We start from the raw sequence: 16,704 nt of genomic DNA, 5'->3' as shown, positions 1-16,704 counted from the left end.
AAAGATGGGTATCAAATTTTCTTCAGTGTTTTCAAAGCTTCTGTCATAAATTCTTTGAGTTGGAACACCTAGCATCAGCTTGTAAGATCAGGAAGTATTAGAAACAAATTCCTATCTCTTTTTAATTAATGTACACACAGATATAAATTGTTTAATTGAACTCAGAAGAACTGAGTTAAGAATCATGATTCCCTCTTCAGCATCATCCAGGTAAATGAAATATTTTCAACCACCTTCCTCAGAGGATGCTGTAGATTCTTCATCTATGTCTGCAAAGATTCACTGAGTGAGTACTGAATGAGATATTCCAAGAGTAGCATAAAGGAAGCAATAGGATCTTAGTTCACTTCCATCGCCCACACAGTAATTCTCTGCTGTGATTTCCAGTCAAGAAATATTGTAAAGAATCTTATTAAATTTAAAGAATCTTATTAAAATGTAATTTGAATCTCTAATCCTTTGTAGAGTCAAGCATTCTCCAGACATAACCTTCTGGGTTTACTCTCTATAGGAGAAAGCAAATGGATAGAGATTGGTGGTCTTCTGCGTATCCTCTGAAATTCTACTCTTTGGGGATGAGAAAGGGGGAGAATTTATTTTGGAAAAAAAAAAATCATATGAATGTTGTGTGCAACAAGAGGATAACTTTTTGAACTATAATAAAGATGTCTGAGCTTGTGCATGTGAATGTTTGTATTTAATCTGCATAAAATGAGCTCGCTAAATAGTTATGTGCTGGGAACGAGCAGATAAAATTAAACAAAAGCAGCATATAATGTGCAAGAGCTATTCCACCCTGTCTCCTTTAAATCCTGGTATATAAACTGCTGGCTACTGTGTTACCAGCTCTATCTACCGGCAAGATTTGACTCTATTTTGAGCTTATAACAACAACTACTGCCTCCTACGAGTACTACTTGACGCTGTGTGTTCGTAATTTCTTAACCTGTTGCTTGCAGTGTCTGAGACGATTTTCTTTATATTTCAAAGTAAAAAATTCCCTTTCAGATTTTAAATTTTTCAGACCTTTTATTCAAACTCTTTTCTTAGACATTTTTAGGATAATAAAAAACTACAAAAACCCCCAGAATAAAGCTACAAAACACATTATATACTTCAAGTTGAACTTGTATTATCCCGATTGAGCTCAATTTTCTTGATTACACTTGGGAAATGGAGTCTTTTTTGAAAACCTGATCATTCAACTCCAGTCTCAACAACCTCTTTCTAATAAAAAGAATAACTGTTGCATCCAAAATTTGACAATGACTGATGAAGTCTGTCTTTGATTTAGACTTGTCACATTTGAGGACTTAAGATCTAATAATGTCCAAATAATCTTAAAACAATTTATGTAGCTAGCTGCATTAACATTAGCTTTCTGTCACTCATTTTCCTTATTTTTATCAAAGCCTTGTTTGTAAGCTCCATGGTTTCATCCCACTTGTTTTTCTCAGGGCTTGTGTATGTCACCAAGTTCTCAGTATACTGCAAGACTGATTTCAAAAACCTACAAGGAATAAAACCAAAGAAGAAAAAAATATCATTAAAGGATTTAAAAGAAGAAAATACATCAAGGCTACTACAGCCTCCAGAATTCCAATTCTCCCCCAGGATGATCAATAAACTAAGGTTTCTTCTACTTCTGGAAGAGAACCACTCCCTCATGCTCACAGCAAGAAGCAATAATTTTCAGAACTGCAATTAAACATTGTCATAGGAAGAATGTGGCAATAAAATGACAGTTTTCCCCAAATAGTCTCCTTTCCTTTCTCAGTCACAGCACCTATGATATTCAACCAGCTGTTACTGACACACAAGGAGTAAAATTATCAATATATTAAATACAGCCTTAATGTATTAATATTTTTGAGTGTGTGATCGTTCTTAGAGGAAGAGTCTAATACAAATTAAAAATCTAAATAACTGGAGCATATATTTTCAGGTAATTTATTTTTTCATGAGTGAACATTGTTTGACATGCGATGATGAATAGAATGAGAGTAAGAAGGATGACAATATACTGAAAGCCACGCTGTTCCTTTAAATATAATTTATTTTTCTATATGGTATTTATATTAAAGAATGTCTACGACTTTCTACTTTTATACAGTAAAACTTGTAAATCATATATACTCACTTTAGATACTGCTGATAATCAAAAGGATTCTTCTTACAAATTAAATGAATGTTGACTAGTTCCAGAGTAATCAGCACTAAGATGAGCCGCAACACCAGAGACAAAAATTTAATGCTAGAAATAAGAGAAAAAAAATAAACAAATTAAACACAAATTAAATCAAATTATTAGTATAAAAAAAAATTCAGACTTCCTAAAGAGCTGGAAATTATTTAAGGGGGCAGGAACACTATGAGATGTCCTTCAGCAAAGAGCGGAAGAAATATCAAAACCATAAAGATTCTAAATTATGAAACCTCAAAAAAGGGGAAAAAAAAGAGAAATACATGTAGTTAAGATTGCTAAGAAAACCATTACTCCATAGATAATTAAGTGGAATTCAACTGAATTCCAACTAGGTATCATCAGTTGTCAGTGTAAGCTACGTTTCTTAGATAATATGGTTAATGTTGTTAGGAACATAACCTGGCAAGGAATACAGTATTTACAGCTTCCCCAGTTTTTAAAGCAGATGCATAAATCCTTGGAAAACACTGAATGGGGACAAAGTCAACGCAATACTAAACAACTCATCTTCTATTTATAAAGATGTTGACCCAAATATGATAAAAAGGAGCAGAACTGAAGCAGGTAGAATCTTAAACCTATTGTGTTCAGATAAACTTGAATGGCATTTATATACTTAAGTAGGAAAAGCAAGCAACTAAAAAATACAACCTAACATTTAAATGATACTTCTATTTGAAAGCTTATAATTTACAGTGAAGTAGTCTAGCAATGCTAGAAATGCCTACTAAATTATTCTCCAATTTGAGATTTTCTTACTATTTCAATATTTCTTTGTAAGAGAAATGTGGGCTGACGTTTAACTCTGAAATGGTTAATGAGAGCGCATTAACACTGTTGATTTTAAACTTCTAAGACAAACCACTGAAAGCCAGAAGCATGCAGCCACTCTCTCATAAACCTAACCACAAAGTAAGGCAGAAAACCACCAGCCAACCTGTTTAGCATCCGCAGATAGTTATGCCTCTGGCGAGAACGCAGGGTCTTGCTCATCCACTGTTTGTATCGCAACTGGGCGCTGGCAATAACGTGTTCAGACACTTGATGGCACTGTGTGCTTACTTTACGGAACACCACCAGCACTTCCAGAACAGGCCGCGGAGAATAAAGTGTGCAGATGTGTGTATCACAAAGTTCAATCAACAGCCTCCAAAACAGGAAAGAATCGTTAATTTCAATCTTTTGTTAGGTGGATTTAACATGAGATATATAATTCATACTCGGTGAGGTTTCATTCATAATGTTTTAACTCAGAAAACCTGGAAACAGATCATGCTTACCTCGTGACTGGAAAAAAAGTAAGGATCTATGTAATTGGGGTAAAGATTGTGTTCTCTACTGCTTTACTGAATATAAATGCAAAACTGGTGGCGTTCAAGATGTTTCACATTTCAGATCAAAGAAACACAACCACTAGAAACAAAACTGCCAGGCTGAAATGATACACTGAACACATCAAATCACAGCAGGGCTGTGGTTGAAGCTTCCCACCATAGTTCAGTTCACAATGAATTAACATCCACCATAATAAAACTCACTAGAACAAATGATATTAATTAGTACTCCCATTAGTGTGTGGTCTTTCTTCTGGGCACAAGAAGAAGCAGATTTGACACTTCATAAAATGCAGGTGGGGAGGACACTGGTTTAATCAACACCACACCAGATCACGCTTTGTTAAAGCACCCAAACATCTTTCTGCTGTCATATTCTAATTTACTGACCTAATGTGTCACACGTCACTTTAAACATCTGTTGCTATAGGAATGTTTCTTAAACTCCTTCATGCTCACGCTACCTCTGAGGCAGCAGAACATTAATGACTAAAAGTCATAAAGGCAGAAAACTCCCAAAACTCTTCAACACTTTAGGCTTCTTTTCCATAAAAGCACAGGCTGATGGTAGCAAACAGAAAGCATGTGTGCTACCTAAGGAAAGCAACAGGGCACGATCCTGCCCATGCCTGATGGGTTTGATTAGGAGAGTTTGGTTCCAACATATTCAGTCAGTCATGGGAGTGCCAATTAAAAGTCAGCTAGTTTCGATCGTTATTCCAAGTCAGATGTAATTGGAACTAACATACCTCCAAGTCTGACAACAAGTATGAGATATTACCTTCTATTTTGGAGTCTTGATACTACAGCATTTAAGAACAGAATTACCTACCAGCACATTACTACTTTAAAATGCCACAAGCAGTTGTGATTTTAAGTGCATTAAAATGAATTTCTGATGCAGTTGTATCACATAAACAAGACGAAAAGCAACTTGGTCTGTTCAGTACGTAAATATTTTAAAGACTTTTGCTTCCTCAGTCTGAAAGAATTTTTAAAATGCTAATTTCCAAGTAAAATCTCTATTGTAATATTGTCCCAAATCCACGCTGTCTCATCATTATTTTGAAGATGAAAAGATTTTTAGATTAAATCAGCAGCAACATGAGAAAAGTGCCTGTGACACTTCAAGCTTTGTTCTAGAGACAGTGAAATGATTAACCAGTTTGAGACTTCTTATGTTGGGCTACATGTAGAAGCTGAGAGCAGGAACTATCAAACTCACCTCTCTGATAGGACACTGTCGATTGGATCATCCGAACTATAGCATTTCTGGGGCATATATCGCTGCAACTGAGATATAATTTCAGATACCATCAAAATTAAAGTACTATCTTCAGTATTTCCTTCCAACCTTAAAAACAGACAAACAAATTGAGATTTGAGATGATAAAGATGTATAGTGCTCATTATTTCTCAAATGGCATAAACAAGACAGGGATTTGTTTGGGTAACAGGGTATTCAATGTCCACTCACTCTCTGATGTTATGGTTCTTTTCCCTCAACTTTGATTTTCTTTCTCCCAGCTAAAATCAACCTTTTCTCAGTCTCAGCGGTTTTCTGAACCCCTCTTAATCCTCCATTCATCAAAATCCTGCAGCATATTGAGTATGTGCCAGATGCATGGAACTTTCACCTCTCAGTTCTAAACAAGTAAAATTTCCTCAAGTGACATTACTGATTACTTCCTCCCTTTCAAATAACAAGAGAAAGCTATATTATTTTTCTAAGTAGCATCTCATGTCAATTCTTCCACTGATTAGGTTACTAAGTTCTTTTCAGAACAAGCTATTATTTTCTGGTTTATGTCTGCTGAGCCATCTTTTTGTTTTTATTGTGATGAAATCAAGCTCTAGTTTTAACTTCCTAGCAGCCCCCTCAGCATCTTTTCAGAAATTTAATATGGTGCCATTAACACCTTTGTGTGTTTCATATTTCTTCTCATTCACTTCAAGTAAAGCACACTGTTTATAGCTTGTATACTCTCTGTACTGATATACTTAGCATAGATGAAGCTAAGAAGAACAAAGGGATGCTCTTACAATCCCCTTCCTATTAACATATTTAAAGACATATTTCACCATCTTAAATTCCATTCTTCAGAACCATTTTGAGAACTGTTTTTTTTTAGCAGCATATACTTACACTTTAATTGTTTGAATGTGTTCCTCAGGCACTGTTGGTAATTCAGGCCATAAGTGAATGCTCTTCATACATTCCAGCACCTCAAAAATGTATAATGAAAAATGTTATGTAAAGTGTAGCCCTTCACAGACAGGACAACATATTTTACTTCTCTTAATTGCTATTTTAGGAAAAAAACCCACACAACAGGTACTAAGTTATTTGCAATCATAATTGTATAAACCAAAATCAATGGTAAGGTTTATGTGAGAGCAAAAATCTTGAGGTTTGTTTTCATGCTAAAACATCACCTGAATAAACTGTCTTTCTTCTTTTTTTTTAATATAAAAATTAACTAACGTGACTTTTGTAACATGGTTTGAATACTGACAAAAATGCAAAGTACTAAATCTGCCGACTGTAATCTCAAATCAAGAGAGGAACATCTTCAAGCAGTTCAGTAATTTATAAATTGATCAGCAGAGAACTTCTGTGACACTTTAAAGCAGATTTTGCTACGACAGTCATAATCAGCTGGCTTTCATACAATTTAAGCCTTAGATATAGCCTAATCCAAGATTCCTAGACACAATCAATGTGTTCCTGACATAAAGTAAAAGGAGATTCTGAAAACTACAGAACAGCAAACATTTAGTTAAGAATAAAGCTATTCAGTCATCTTAAGCACAAACACAGCATCAATTGCAACAACAGGCAGAATGTTCTTAATTACATCTCATCATAACAACTGTGAATTCCGAAAGATAAAACTGAAAAAATCATTAAAAATAGGAAAGATTTTTAACTTTTTTTGACAATAAAATCAGGAAGACAGCGATGAGATCAATTTTAAGGATTCAGAGTTACTTAGAAGTACCTACCTGTTTCTTAAGTCGAGAAATTGGATGAAATCGAGCACGGTAGCAACTTGCACAGTTCATCAGTGGGTTTATGACCGTGTGTTCCTGATTTGCAAAATCACAGACAATACGCAACAGCTTCTTTAAACTGACCTAATCGTATGACTTATACCTAATTTTATGCAGGCCACCTATGCTACTGAAGTCAAGTACTCTTAATATAGGAGCATGCAATGTATATTCAGAAACTATAAAGAGCTGCAACTAATAAACGGGAGACTTAAATGGAATACATATCAAAAGAAGTAATTGCAAATATTAAGAGGAAATTGAGTGGGAGCAAATATAATTTCTAATGTTGAGAAATGTAACACTAGACAAAAAGGATTCATGAATTCACAGTAGAGTGTGGATACAAAACACACCTCCATTAATAAGCCACCATTAATTATAGTGTCTCAGAGAAAGAAAATCTCAAATATTACATAACTCAGTGGCTGAGTTACAGCTGTTTTACATTTACATTTTCATTTAATTCAGCACATAAACAGGCTAGGTATCAACATAATTTGACAAACAAATGTTAAGCAGAATCACTATAATTTATTAATCAACCATGTAAATTGTTAAATAAACAAATTAAGGTAAAATAGAGAAAGGATATTCTTTTGAAAAACGTTATGTATTTATTTCATTACAAAACTAGAAAAACAACCCCCATACTATTCATGTTTCTTTACTTGGAGGAATACTTCATTTCCACAAAAAGTTGCTGTCAAGAAATATTTGGTCATGAAACTATCTAATATTTTGCAACCAAAATTATTGAAAAAAAATCTTCTGAGAGTGTAACATTGATCTCTACCTTAAAAGCAAACGTGCCCTCATCCGAGAATCTGCAGAGAAGAGTAATTGCAAATGCAACTATCTGATTAGCTGCTTTTCTGGGAAATGCTTTTAGATTGATCTCTCCATGGCTTAAACGATCTCTTATACGTGGACCCTCCTGGTGATTCAAGAAATCCCAAAGAAATTCCTGTGGAAACACAGACCAAGTATATAGAATTCAATTCTATGTGTATTCACACAGAATAGAATAGAACAATAAACTCAGGTCTACTCTACAGTCTCAAAAGGCCTCTAAATTCAACTTCCTTAGTTTTCCTGTTCAATATCTGTTTGGGTGGCAAGATCTAAGATGTTTGGTGGGCCTGTAGCTATATTTAAATCCTAACCCAATATAGCTTGTCAGGTACTACTTTGTACACTTCACAATGAAAGAAGGTAACAAGCTTATGGCTCTAATCTGCTACACATAAGCTGTGTGAAATAAATGAGTATTAGGTGTGATTATAGTTATACTGAGAAACTAAAAAAACCCCAAACCAAGAAACCCAGAATAGCAAGAAAAAAAGCCCCTAAAAACTTCCAAACCACTTGCCATGGCAGGTTCCTCAAGAACGGCAGGAAGCTGGTTGATTTCATTATCCAAATGCTTTGCTAGCATCTAGAAAAAAAATATTTGGATAGAACCTTATTACTGAAAGCCCAGCAAGCGAAGAAAAAACAACAAAAGTCATTAGTTTCCTTAATTTTAAGCAATTACTTCCACGACTCAAGAATCAAGATGCCTAATTATTACTGACAGACAATTTGAGATAATCCAAGATCACTGTAAACCTGAGGATTCCTGTTTCAAATCTTATCTGCATTTATTTTTAATAACTGAATGTAGGAAAAAAACCCCAGACTGTTTCTGTGAGATGCTGAATTTAAAGACAAAAACATTTAGAAGAAAATAAAATCTGGTAATCACAATTTGCAAGAATTTTAATATTTTCTGGGGATTCACAATTTAAAATGTTCCTCATTTTCTACCTGGAAAAAAGTTAGAAACAACGCTTTAGCCAACAACAGAAATGGCCTTCTGGTCTTTTGCAATAAGAAAAATGCATTCTGACACTGATGTATATAAAAAATAATAAAAAAATGACAAGTACCTCATCGAGAGTGGTGTAGAGAGCAGAAGGCTAGAACAAAAGATATTTAATATTATTTTTCAAATGAGATCAATTAAGTAGAAATGTATACAGAACTCTATTCATTTGCATGAGATACTAGAGGTGCATGAATAAAAAAACCCCTCCTTACAAATGAAAGAAAGGGACTTACTGCCAAGTTTTTAAAAATAAATGTAACATCACCAACTTTCCACTCTAAATTACTGTTTCTGAACACTAACCTTCAAGTACCTCTTTTACTGGCAGACATCTTTACAAAAGAAATGAGGCATTCATTCAACTCTACTGGAAATTTGTAAATGATATTCTAGAATCGATTGATTTTTTTTTTTGTGTGTGGGGGGAAATTTGTAAATGTTTAGACACTATGATTCTATAATAACTACTTTGCAAATACTCTTAGTATTAAATCATAGTTGACTTTAGACAGAAATTTTACCTCAGCTGTCAGCATGCGATTTGGACATTTATTGGTTGTGGTGAAGAGCAATCTAAGTCCAACTTCCAGCTGAGGAAGTAAGAGAATCACACAGTCAGCATACCTGAAAAAACAACAGAGATATGCAAAGGGGTATTTCCCCCTTAAAAATATAATCCAAATGGGAATTAGAGCCACCTCAGAGTTATACTGTCGGGCCAAATAACCCCTACAAAAACACCTTTGTAATGCTCTTTGTAAATCAATTCAAACCAGCACAGAGGTAAGAATAATTTACAGAAGGGCAGAACATCAGAAAGGAAAATAAAACAATGTAGGGTGTTTTTTTTCTAACTCAATATGTTCATATCTGAAGATTTGCTTCCTCTTGCTTTGTAAAGCTCTCCTTTTCGGCTACATCTGCAGTAGTTATTTTTAGAGTTCAAAATACAGTATAGAATCCTAGTTGGCACAAAATCAAGTATTAAGTCCAGAAACTTTGAGAAACCACCAGAACAATGCATAAATATATGTTGTCTAAAACACAGATTAAAAAACCGCCTTGAAATCTACAAATGCTGCTGTAATTCTATAAATATAGAATATATTACGTTTATGTTCTGTTAAAAATAATAATTAAAAATAATTTTCTACTACCTGCTTTGCTTGAAAGCTGTTAAAGCAGCCATCCAAAATGGTGACATTGTTTTTAATACAAAACTGGACCGTTTTACTAGCTCTTCTGCTATGGCAAGTGCTTCATGATTCAGATCTGCAAGTTAGGAAAACAACATTTGATAAATCTACAGTTTACTAGATCTAGTATTTCACAGGTAAGATTATTTTGACATTTATAAAGGGAGATTTAAAAGCTATCCAATTTATTTTAGGCATGCAAGTACAATAGTTGTCATATTTAAGATCCAAAACTGTTTGTAAGATTGCCTTTTTAGTGATAATGCAAAATTATAGAGTAAAAACAGTTTAAAAGTTGCTGCTTCTTTCTACTTAGACTAAAGACTATACAGTAACTGACCCCGGCTTCTGTTGAGGTGTTCTCCACCTATTTTAAGTACCTAAAAACCAAAATTGTAATATATATTAATCACGTTAGTTCAGTAAGAATCATTACAGTAGTATGGACATTTGAACTCGAGCACATTGTTCCTATTTTGTCAATTATCTATGGTGACATTTAGCATAATAAATCAATGCTTCATGCTTCAATGCCACCATATAATGAAACTCACACTCAGGAATTCACATTAAAAGTATCTTATCTAAGTGAAAGTTTAAAACAGCAACTTGATCGCCATGTTTATTCCAAGCAAATCAACAGCTATGGGATTTATGCTACATGATGATGGGAACGTTATCAGCTTGGTTTGGTTCCCAAACGTCCCATCTCAGTTCCGTAAGCAGATGTTCCGCCAGCTGACTGACTACTCAGCACAAACAGGCCGTGACCACCGCTGACACCGAGGTTCTCCACATGCTACTGTGGCTTTAAAAATAGTAGGAATAAACCGAATAAGTTCTGTAGCAGGGAAATGAGAAGATTTTTATCAGACACTTCAGATCCTTCCCTGAGAGAAGCATTAGTGTGCTTGACGTTACATGGTTCAATGTGATTTGGTGGAGCTGCCTAAATACTAAACAATGATCAATTCATCTAACAATGGTGCATATAGGCTATCTGAGTTAAGATTTGATCTTAGCACTGGGGAAAATGTATTGTTTTCAGCAGCACTTTTGGACAATGAAACAACAGCAAATATAGCATAATAAGAAATTGCTCATAGTTAAATACTTGCCTGGAAATGCATCAAGCTCCTCTAAGCTAACGAAGACTGCATATGGTCGGTGCACTAAAGTGCATTTACTTTGCAGAAGATACATCTGTAACAACTGACCCAATCCTGCAGTTAAAAAAAGCAGCATAGCACAATATCTAGGGAGAATACCATAATATATTAGAAAAACTTACATAGCCAAATCTTTTGCAGAGAATCAGCATTTGTGGCTTAGGGACAAAGGTTTATTTTGGATTCTATTTTTTCAAATAACGTATAAAACCTACACTCTCCACCCCTTTTGAATAGGGGCACTTAATAAATAACCGCATAAACAACATAGAATTAGGAAAAAAGCATCACTGTATTGGCTTCTGATGCTCCTCCTCCTACCCCATTCCTCTGCCTTTTGTTCCAAGTTATTCCTGACTGTGCTGACAGACAAGGAACCAGGTTGCAAATCGGACCTTCAGCTTTTCATGCCAGCAAAACCAGCTGTTGCTCCTAAACTTGAGCAGCTTTATAGTAGCTGAAATATTCTATGGCAATCCTTTTCTAAAAGGTGGGGCAGCAGAAATCTGCCAGGATACTACCAGATGCCTTTGGACTTTTCTTTTTCCTCCTCCCCCCCCAAGATCAGTAAGTTTTACCAACGTTTTTCAAGTGCTTTCAAGACTGTCTGGTAAGAAAATTAGATTTTTTGGGGGGAGGGGGAAACTTACTTTGCAGGAATTTCTTGTGGGGATGCAAACCCATGCCATAAAACATTACGAAGATTCAGACCATATGGAGATCCTATGAATATCTTCAGTAGGTTCATCTAATTAATAAACAAAGTGATTACTGCATGAAGGAATCTGGTATTTGTTACCTTGTATCTTTCCCTGACAAAAAAAATTCAGAACTTACTGAGAAACTGCCCTATCTCTTGTCAAGACAAGTGGCCATAGCTTGTCACAGTAACAGCAACTTGCTACTTGCAGTTCCCAGCTGAAAGGAAATCTTTCAGCCTACCTGCACATGCTACAGAATATAGTACAGAAAGGGCTACATTTGTTATTACACATTCCAAACAGTTATGACAGGCAAACAAATAAGACTCGGTTTAGATCTTACTTCCTATAGCATATCCACCAGAATTTAATACAAATTAATACGGAATACAGAATTTGCATTCAAAGCTGATGACCAGAACACTATCAAACAAACAGGGAAACTTTGTTTTTATTTTTTTAACTCTAAGACCTAAAACTTTTCCACGTCATCAAAATTAAAGAAATAATCCTTATAACACTACTAGACTGGCTAACAACACATGCTTGTACAGTTCACGTCCAATATTTTGTCATAAGAAAGAACTGGCATTTGTAAAGCTGTATGAGAAAGACTACCCACTCTGTTTATACAAGAGTGTAAATGTCATTGGGAGGGGTGTTTATTATTTTATTTATTTTATTTTTTTTTTGCACATGGGGATGAACAAATTTGTTTTTTTCATTTTTAAAAACTCCACTGTAGCAAATGTTATAAGGCATCTTGCTACAGTGGTGATGAAGGGGAACACAGCTTATCAGAAACAGCCAGAGCAGAGTATGTATTTTCTGGCAGTTGAACGCAGAACAGAGGCAGACAACTCTGCAGTTCGTTCATCCCCTTGATTGATATGTGAAATTCTACATATGTAGAAAAAAAAAGCAAGTAAGACTTACGAGTCTGATTTAAAAATATTTTTCTATTTACCATATCTATTACATTTGCCATGTATCACCCAGACTGTAACTTGTATAAAACAATTTTTTTCCCAATATATTAATAATTTTGCAAACTCTTCTTCAGTGCAGACAAAGGTAATGTTTGGAAACCTAGCAGTTTTTACTACTTATTTCAAATGCACTTACTACAGCTTGTCCAAAGACAACTGCAAGCTGTTCAGACGCAAGCAAGTCTCTTAGAAGGAAAGGACAATCTTTACCAATCAGTAAATATACCTAATTAAAAAAACAAAACAAAAGTATTTGTTGTGGTTCAGCCCCAGGTGGCAGCTAAATGCCATATGCCACTCACTCAACCCTTCCCCAGGACCACAGCACCCACAGGGTGGGGTAAAGGCAGTTACTGACACAGCACAGGGAAAGAGGAACAACAACAGGACCCATGACAGAACACACAAATGGTGATAACACAAAGCACATTTCCAACTCAGACCATCCTGGAACCATGCAGACCCACCCCTCCCCACCCAGCCCCCTTTTATGGGGGGCATGATGTCACATAGTGTGGAGGACACCCTTGGCCATCTTGGCTCACCTGCACTGGCTCCTTGGGGAAATTAACTCTGGCCTTGCTGGAACCAGGACACTAATTCAGTATAGTTACTTGCATTTCAAACATACAGCTTTATTATTTCACCCAGTTATCGTTTTCATTATTGTGAAAATTACTAATCAAACAAATCATTAAAGAGGATTTAAATTGTGTAATTTAATGCCAAATTAAAATTTACAAAACATAGGAGGAAAGAGGGCATATCCTACTTCATCTTATAATAACTAGGCTTTCACAGTTTCTGTACACATACTATTCTACTCAAGAAAAAAGAAAAAAAAAAGAAAAAAAAAAAGTAAAGCAGAAGAACATGTAATTAAGGGAATAGACTATATCCAGGACACCATAGTTCATTATTATCCTAAAAATCTATAGGATCTGTCATTGTTAAAGGAAGGAGACTTGTGGTTTGTCTTCCGATTCTGGCTGTTCCTTAATCTGGATTTTATCATAACTGAGCAATCTCAGCATCTCTAATCTCAGCTGCTGTGACACCTTCCATTCTGTGTATTCTTCCTGTCATTTTTTTCCAATCTTTGGTAATTTTTCATTACTTCAAAATTACCAGTCCCCATACTTGGGCAAACTGGTTTGTCTAGGAGTGAATTAGTCCACTGTTCATTTCCAGCATTTCCTTCCCCAGAGCTCCCCACAGAGATTTTCCAACCAGGTATCTTATCTTATCTGTGGTCAATATACCCCAGAAGCAAAGCAAAGCCTCTTAAAACAACTGTTGTTCCCTTCTCCCTAACCTGCACGCCCGTAAGTAGTGGTGGCACCTGTTTGTGTGGACATGAGGTGAAGCAGATCAAGTAACTGATCCAACTGAAAACAAAAAATGAAGGGTAGGGGAAAAGGGTGGAAAGGTTCCTGAATGAGGCCATCAATCTAGCTTTCTACTGGACCTTCAAATATTTGCACTCACATGATGTATGGAATACCAGCAAACAAGGTAGATGGCTGTGAAGACTGACTAAACAAACTGAAGCAGTGCTACCAGGAAACGTTGAAGCATGGCCTAATTCACATTCCATCAACAAGGATTCACCATACAAGTTTCTTACTATCAGCCAGGATTCCTAAGTTCAAGTCATACCACATACACACTCCTTGCCCCACGCAGGTCATGGAAGACCTGCTGTTTTATTCTGTAAACTTAAGAAGAGTGCATGCCTTTATGAACTATGTCAGGATAAAGGAAAGAAGGAATGTGTTAACAAGACAAACATCCAGGACAACAAGATGGATTCCAGATTTATCCAGCTCATCAGTTAGGTCTAGAATTAAAGTTGTTAGCTGATTTCTAAATGTTTTTGCAGCATAAGATTCATTTCAAAGCATTTAAACAGATATACACTCTGCCATCAAAGCTCTGAGGAAAGAGGTTATCTGTCAACCCATTACCAGCTGCATGCTCCTGTATCTCCTTACAGCAGTTGCCAAATCATAAGATCTTTTGTGGAAGGTATGCTGCTCACTGTTTCAGTTAAATAAATCAGAGTAACCTACTCTACGTAGACCTACTCTATGTATACCAATTAAGCAAACTTTGCTCTTTTTTAATGAAATACATTAGTAACAGCACTCACACAAGCAGCTCTACTGGCACAGGTGAAGAAGCCCCCAGGAGCTGTTTCCATCAGCACAACTGCTGGCAGGAATGAACATCTGTACAGCTCAAAATGCAGCAGGGCTGTATTTGTACTACCACAGTACAGGGAAATCTCACTTCCTCAGTATGCAATCACATCCAAGAGCTCATTCCCATCTCACAAAATCAAATCTCCACTAGACTCCTCATGCTGGCACTTACATCACCCAAGGCTCGCTCCAAGCATGACGTTAGCTTCATTAAGACAAGAGCAACTTCTGTAGCTTGCGTATACTGTAGAACATCAAATACTTCAAGAAATAACTGTGTGATGGGGGAAAGGAAGAATCTTGTGTTAATATTCAGAAGGAAAAATCAAACTGTCAAAAGCACATAAAGCACAGAAACGTAAATATTCCTCTCTGATAGTTGCTGTGCAAATGTAGAAAGGAAACCACGCCAAGGAGATAAAGCCGTGGATGCCTGGAAAGAAACTGCCTTAGAGCATCTCCTGCACTTTTAGCTGCAATGGATCCAGTGTCTCACGTCTACAAAAACTATCAACAACACTTCTCACAGTACAGCTTCATGTTAAGCACAGATTATTAGAAAAACAAAATCCTACCATCTTAGGTTACAACAGGCACAAAGCACCTCATGTTCTCCTTGTGATAACTTAGCAGAACTCTCATTACAAAATCAGGAAAATTGTCCTTCTATATATCAGAGAAGGACAATTAGTTACAAATTCTAAGCATTTTGGTTCACTGAAGTCTCTTTTGTGTTCTTACATTAAACTTCCACAAAAGCTTTATGAGGCAAAATACAAATTGTCAACAGACATTTCCATACCTCTGTGTAGTTTGTCCAGTGGAACCATAATGCATATTGGATTACAAATTGCTCCTTGGTCAGAGATTTGAAGTATGAATTAACAGACTCACATACAGGTCCTAATGATCGTATGCTTTCGATATAATCCACATTTTGACCTTAAATTGAAAAACAGAAGGTCATTAGGGCACTAAACTTTCTGAAGGCTCAACATTTTAAAACTCAAAAGAAAACCTGCCACAGCTTAAGTACATATTTAGCACAGAGAATTTTATCCAGACTATTTTAGCACAACTAATACCCTACAATTTGCTGTCCAAAATACCACACAGGTAAGACTGAGAAAAGTAAAAGTGCAGTGTGAAACAAGCAAAGATCAAGTTCCTTCTCCAAATAATTAAAAAAAAATAAATCAAGTGTAATGCAGGAAAATAGGGAAGTAAAGAAGATTACTATGTTCAGGTTTTGCTGAAATAGAAAGAACCTAATAAAGTACACAAATTCCACATAATCCAGCTGGAAGCTAGTTCAGTCAAATTGCACCACTTAGATCCTTTAAAGAACACAGATCAATGTGGTACCTTACAGAATATCATCACGGCTCCTCTTTGATGGGACACACTAAATTCTTCTTATTTACTGAAAGATAATGCTTGGGGCAGGAACATCTATCGTTTTTACTATCTCTGGAAATCAATAACAGAGCTTGCATGATGCAGTTTGGAAAATTAAAATTTAGTGAGTTCATCGGAGCATAAATACTTGGTTTTGGCTAGAAAACAATTATAAACCATTCTACACAGAGAAGGGAAACCAAACAGTCCTTTTGTACAAGGTCAAATTGGGGAAACAGAAGCAACAGTAGGAATACTGATGGCCCCCAGAGTGTTTTAAATTTACTGCAAAAGAAACATAAAGAATACAGAAGAAAGCTATTATGAGGTAGTAGAGAAGCAGACCAGGCACATGAAGTTGGAAACTAAGATGAATGAGGAAGAAAAGGAGCAGTTACTTATGTAGCACAGATTGCACGAATCTTAGCAGTAAGCAATAACCAAATACCAAACGTGGATGAAAAATTTAAAGCCCCTTGTAGACATAAAACCGTACATGTTCAAATCTGCAGCACAGCTAATGCTGTACTGTAGTGAAATGTTATAACTAAGCCTGGATCACTATGAACTGTACTGAGATTCT

General features: G+C 35.8%; 1 protein-coding gene across 1 annotated transcript; it reads right to left on the bottom strand.

Moving 5' to 3' along the window:
* Window positions 1-1,088: 1,088 nt before the first annotated feature.
* On the bottom strand, window positions 1,089-14,949 carry ERMARD (ER membrane associated RNA degradation). The gene is made up of 15 exons (XM_084262009.1): window positions 14,896-14,949; window positions 12,656-12,745; window positions 11,480-11,577; window positions 10,779-10,915; window positions 9,622-9,736; window positions 8,986-9,088; window positions 8,526-8,555; window positions 7,967-8,032; window positions 7,391-7,561; window positions 6,547-6,630; window positions 5,687-5,766; window positions 4,766-4,894; window positions 3,144-3,353; window positions 2,141-2,254; window positions 1,089-1,510 (listed from the first exon to the last, which is right to left on the bottom strand). Exons 1-15 carry the CDS (start codon window positions 14,932-14,934, stop codon window positions 1,351-1,353), a joined length of 1,626 nt encoding a protein of 541 aa, XP_084118135.1. The 5' UTR covers window positions 14,935-14,949; the 3' UTR covers window positions 1,089-1,350.
* Between the last annotated feature and the right edge of the window lie 1,755 nt (window positions 14,950-16,704).

This window comes from Gallinula chloropus, assembly GCF_964237585.1.
Source record: "Gallinula chloropus genome assembly, chromosome: 3".
Classification (NCBI taxonomy): Eukaryota; Metazoa; Chordata; class Aves; order Gruiformes; family Rallidae; genus Gallinula; species Gallinula chloropus.
Note: the sequence above shows the minus strand (reverse complement) of the source record. Positions and strands in the feature narration are given on the sequence as shown.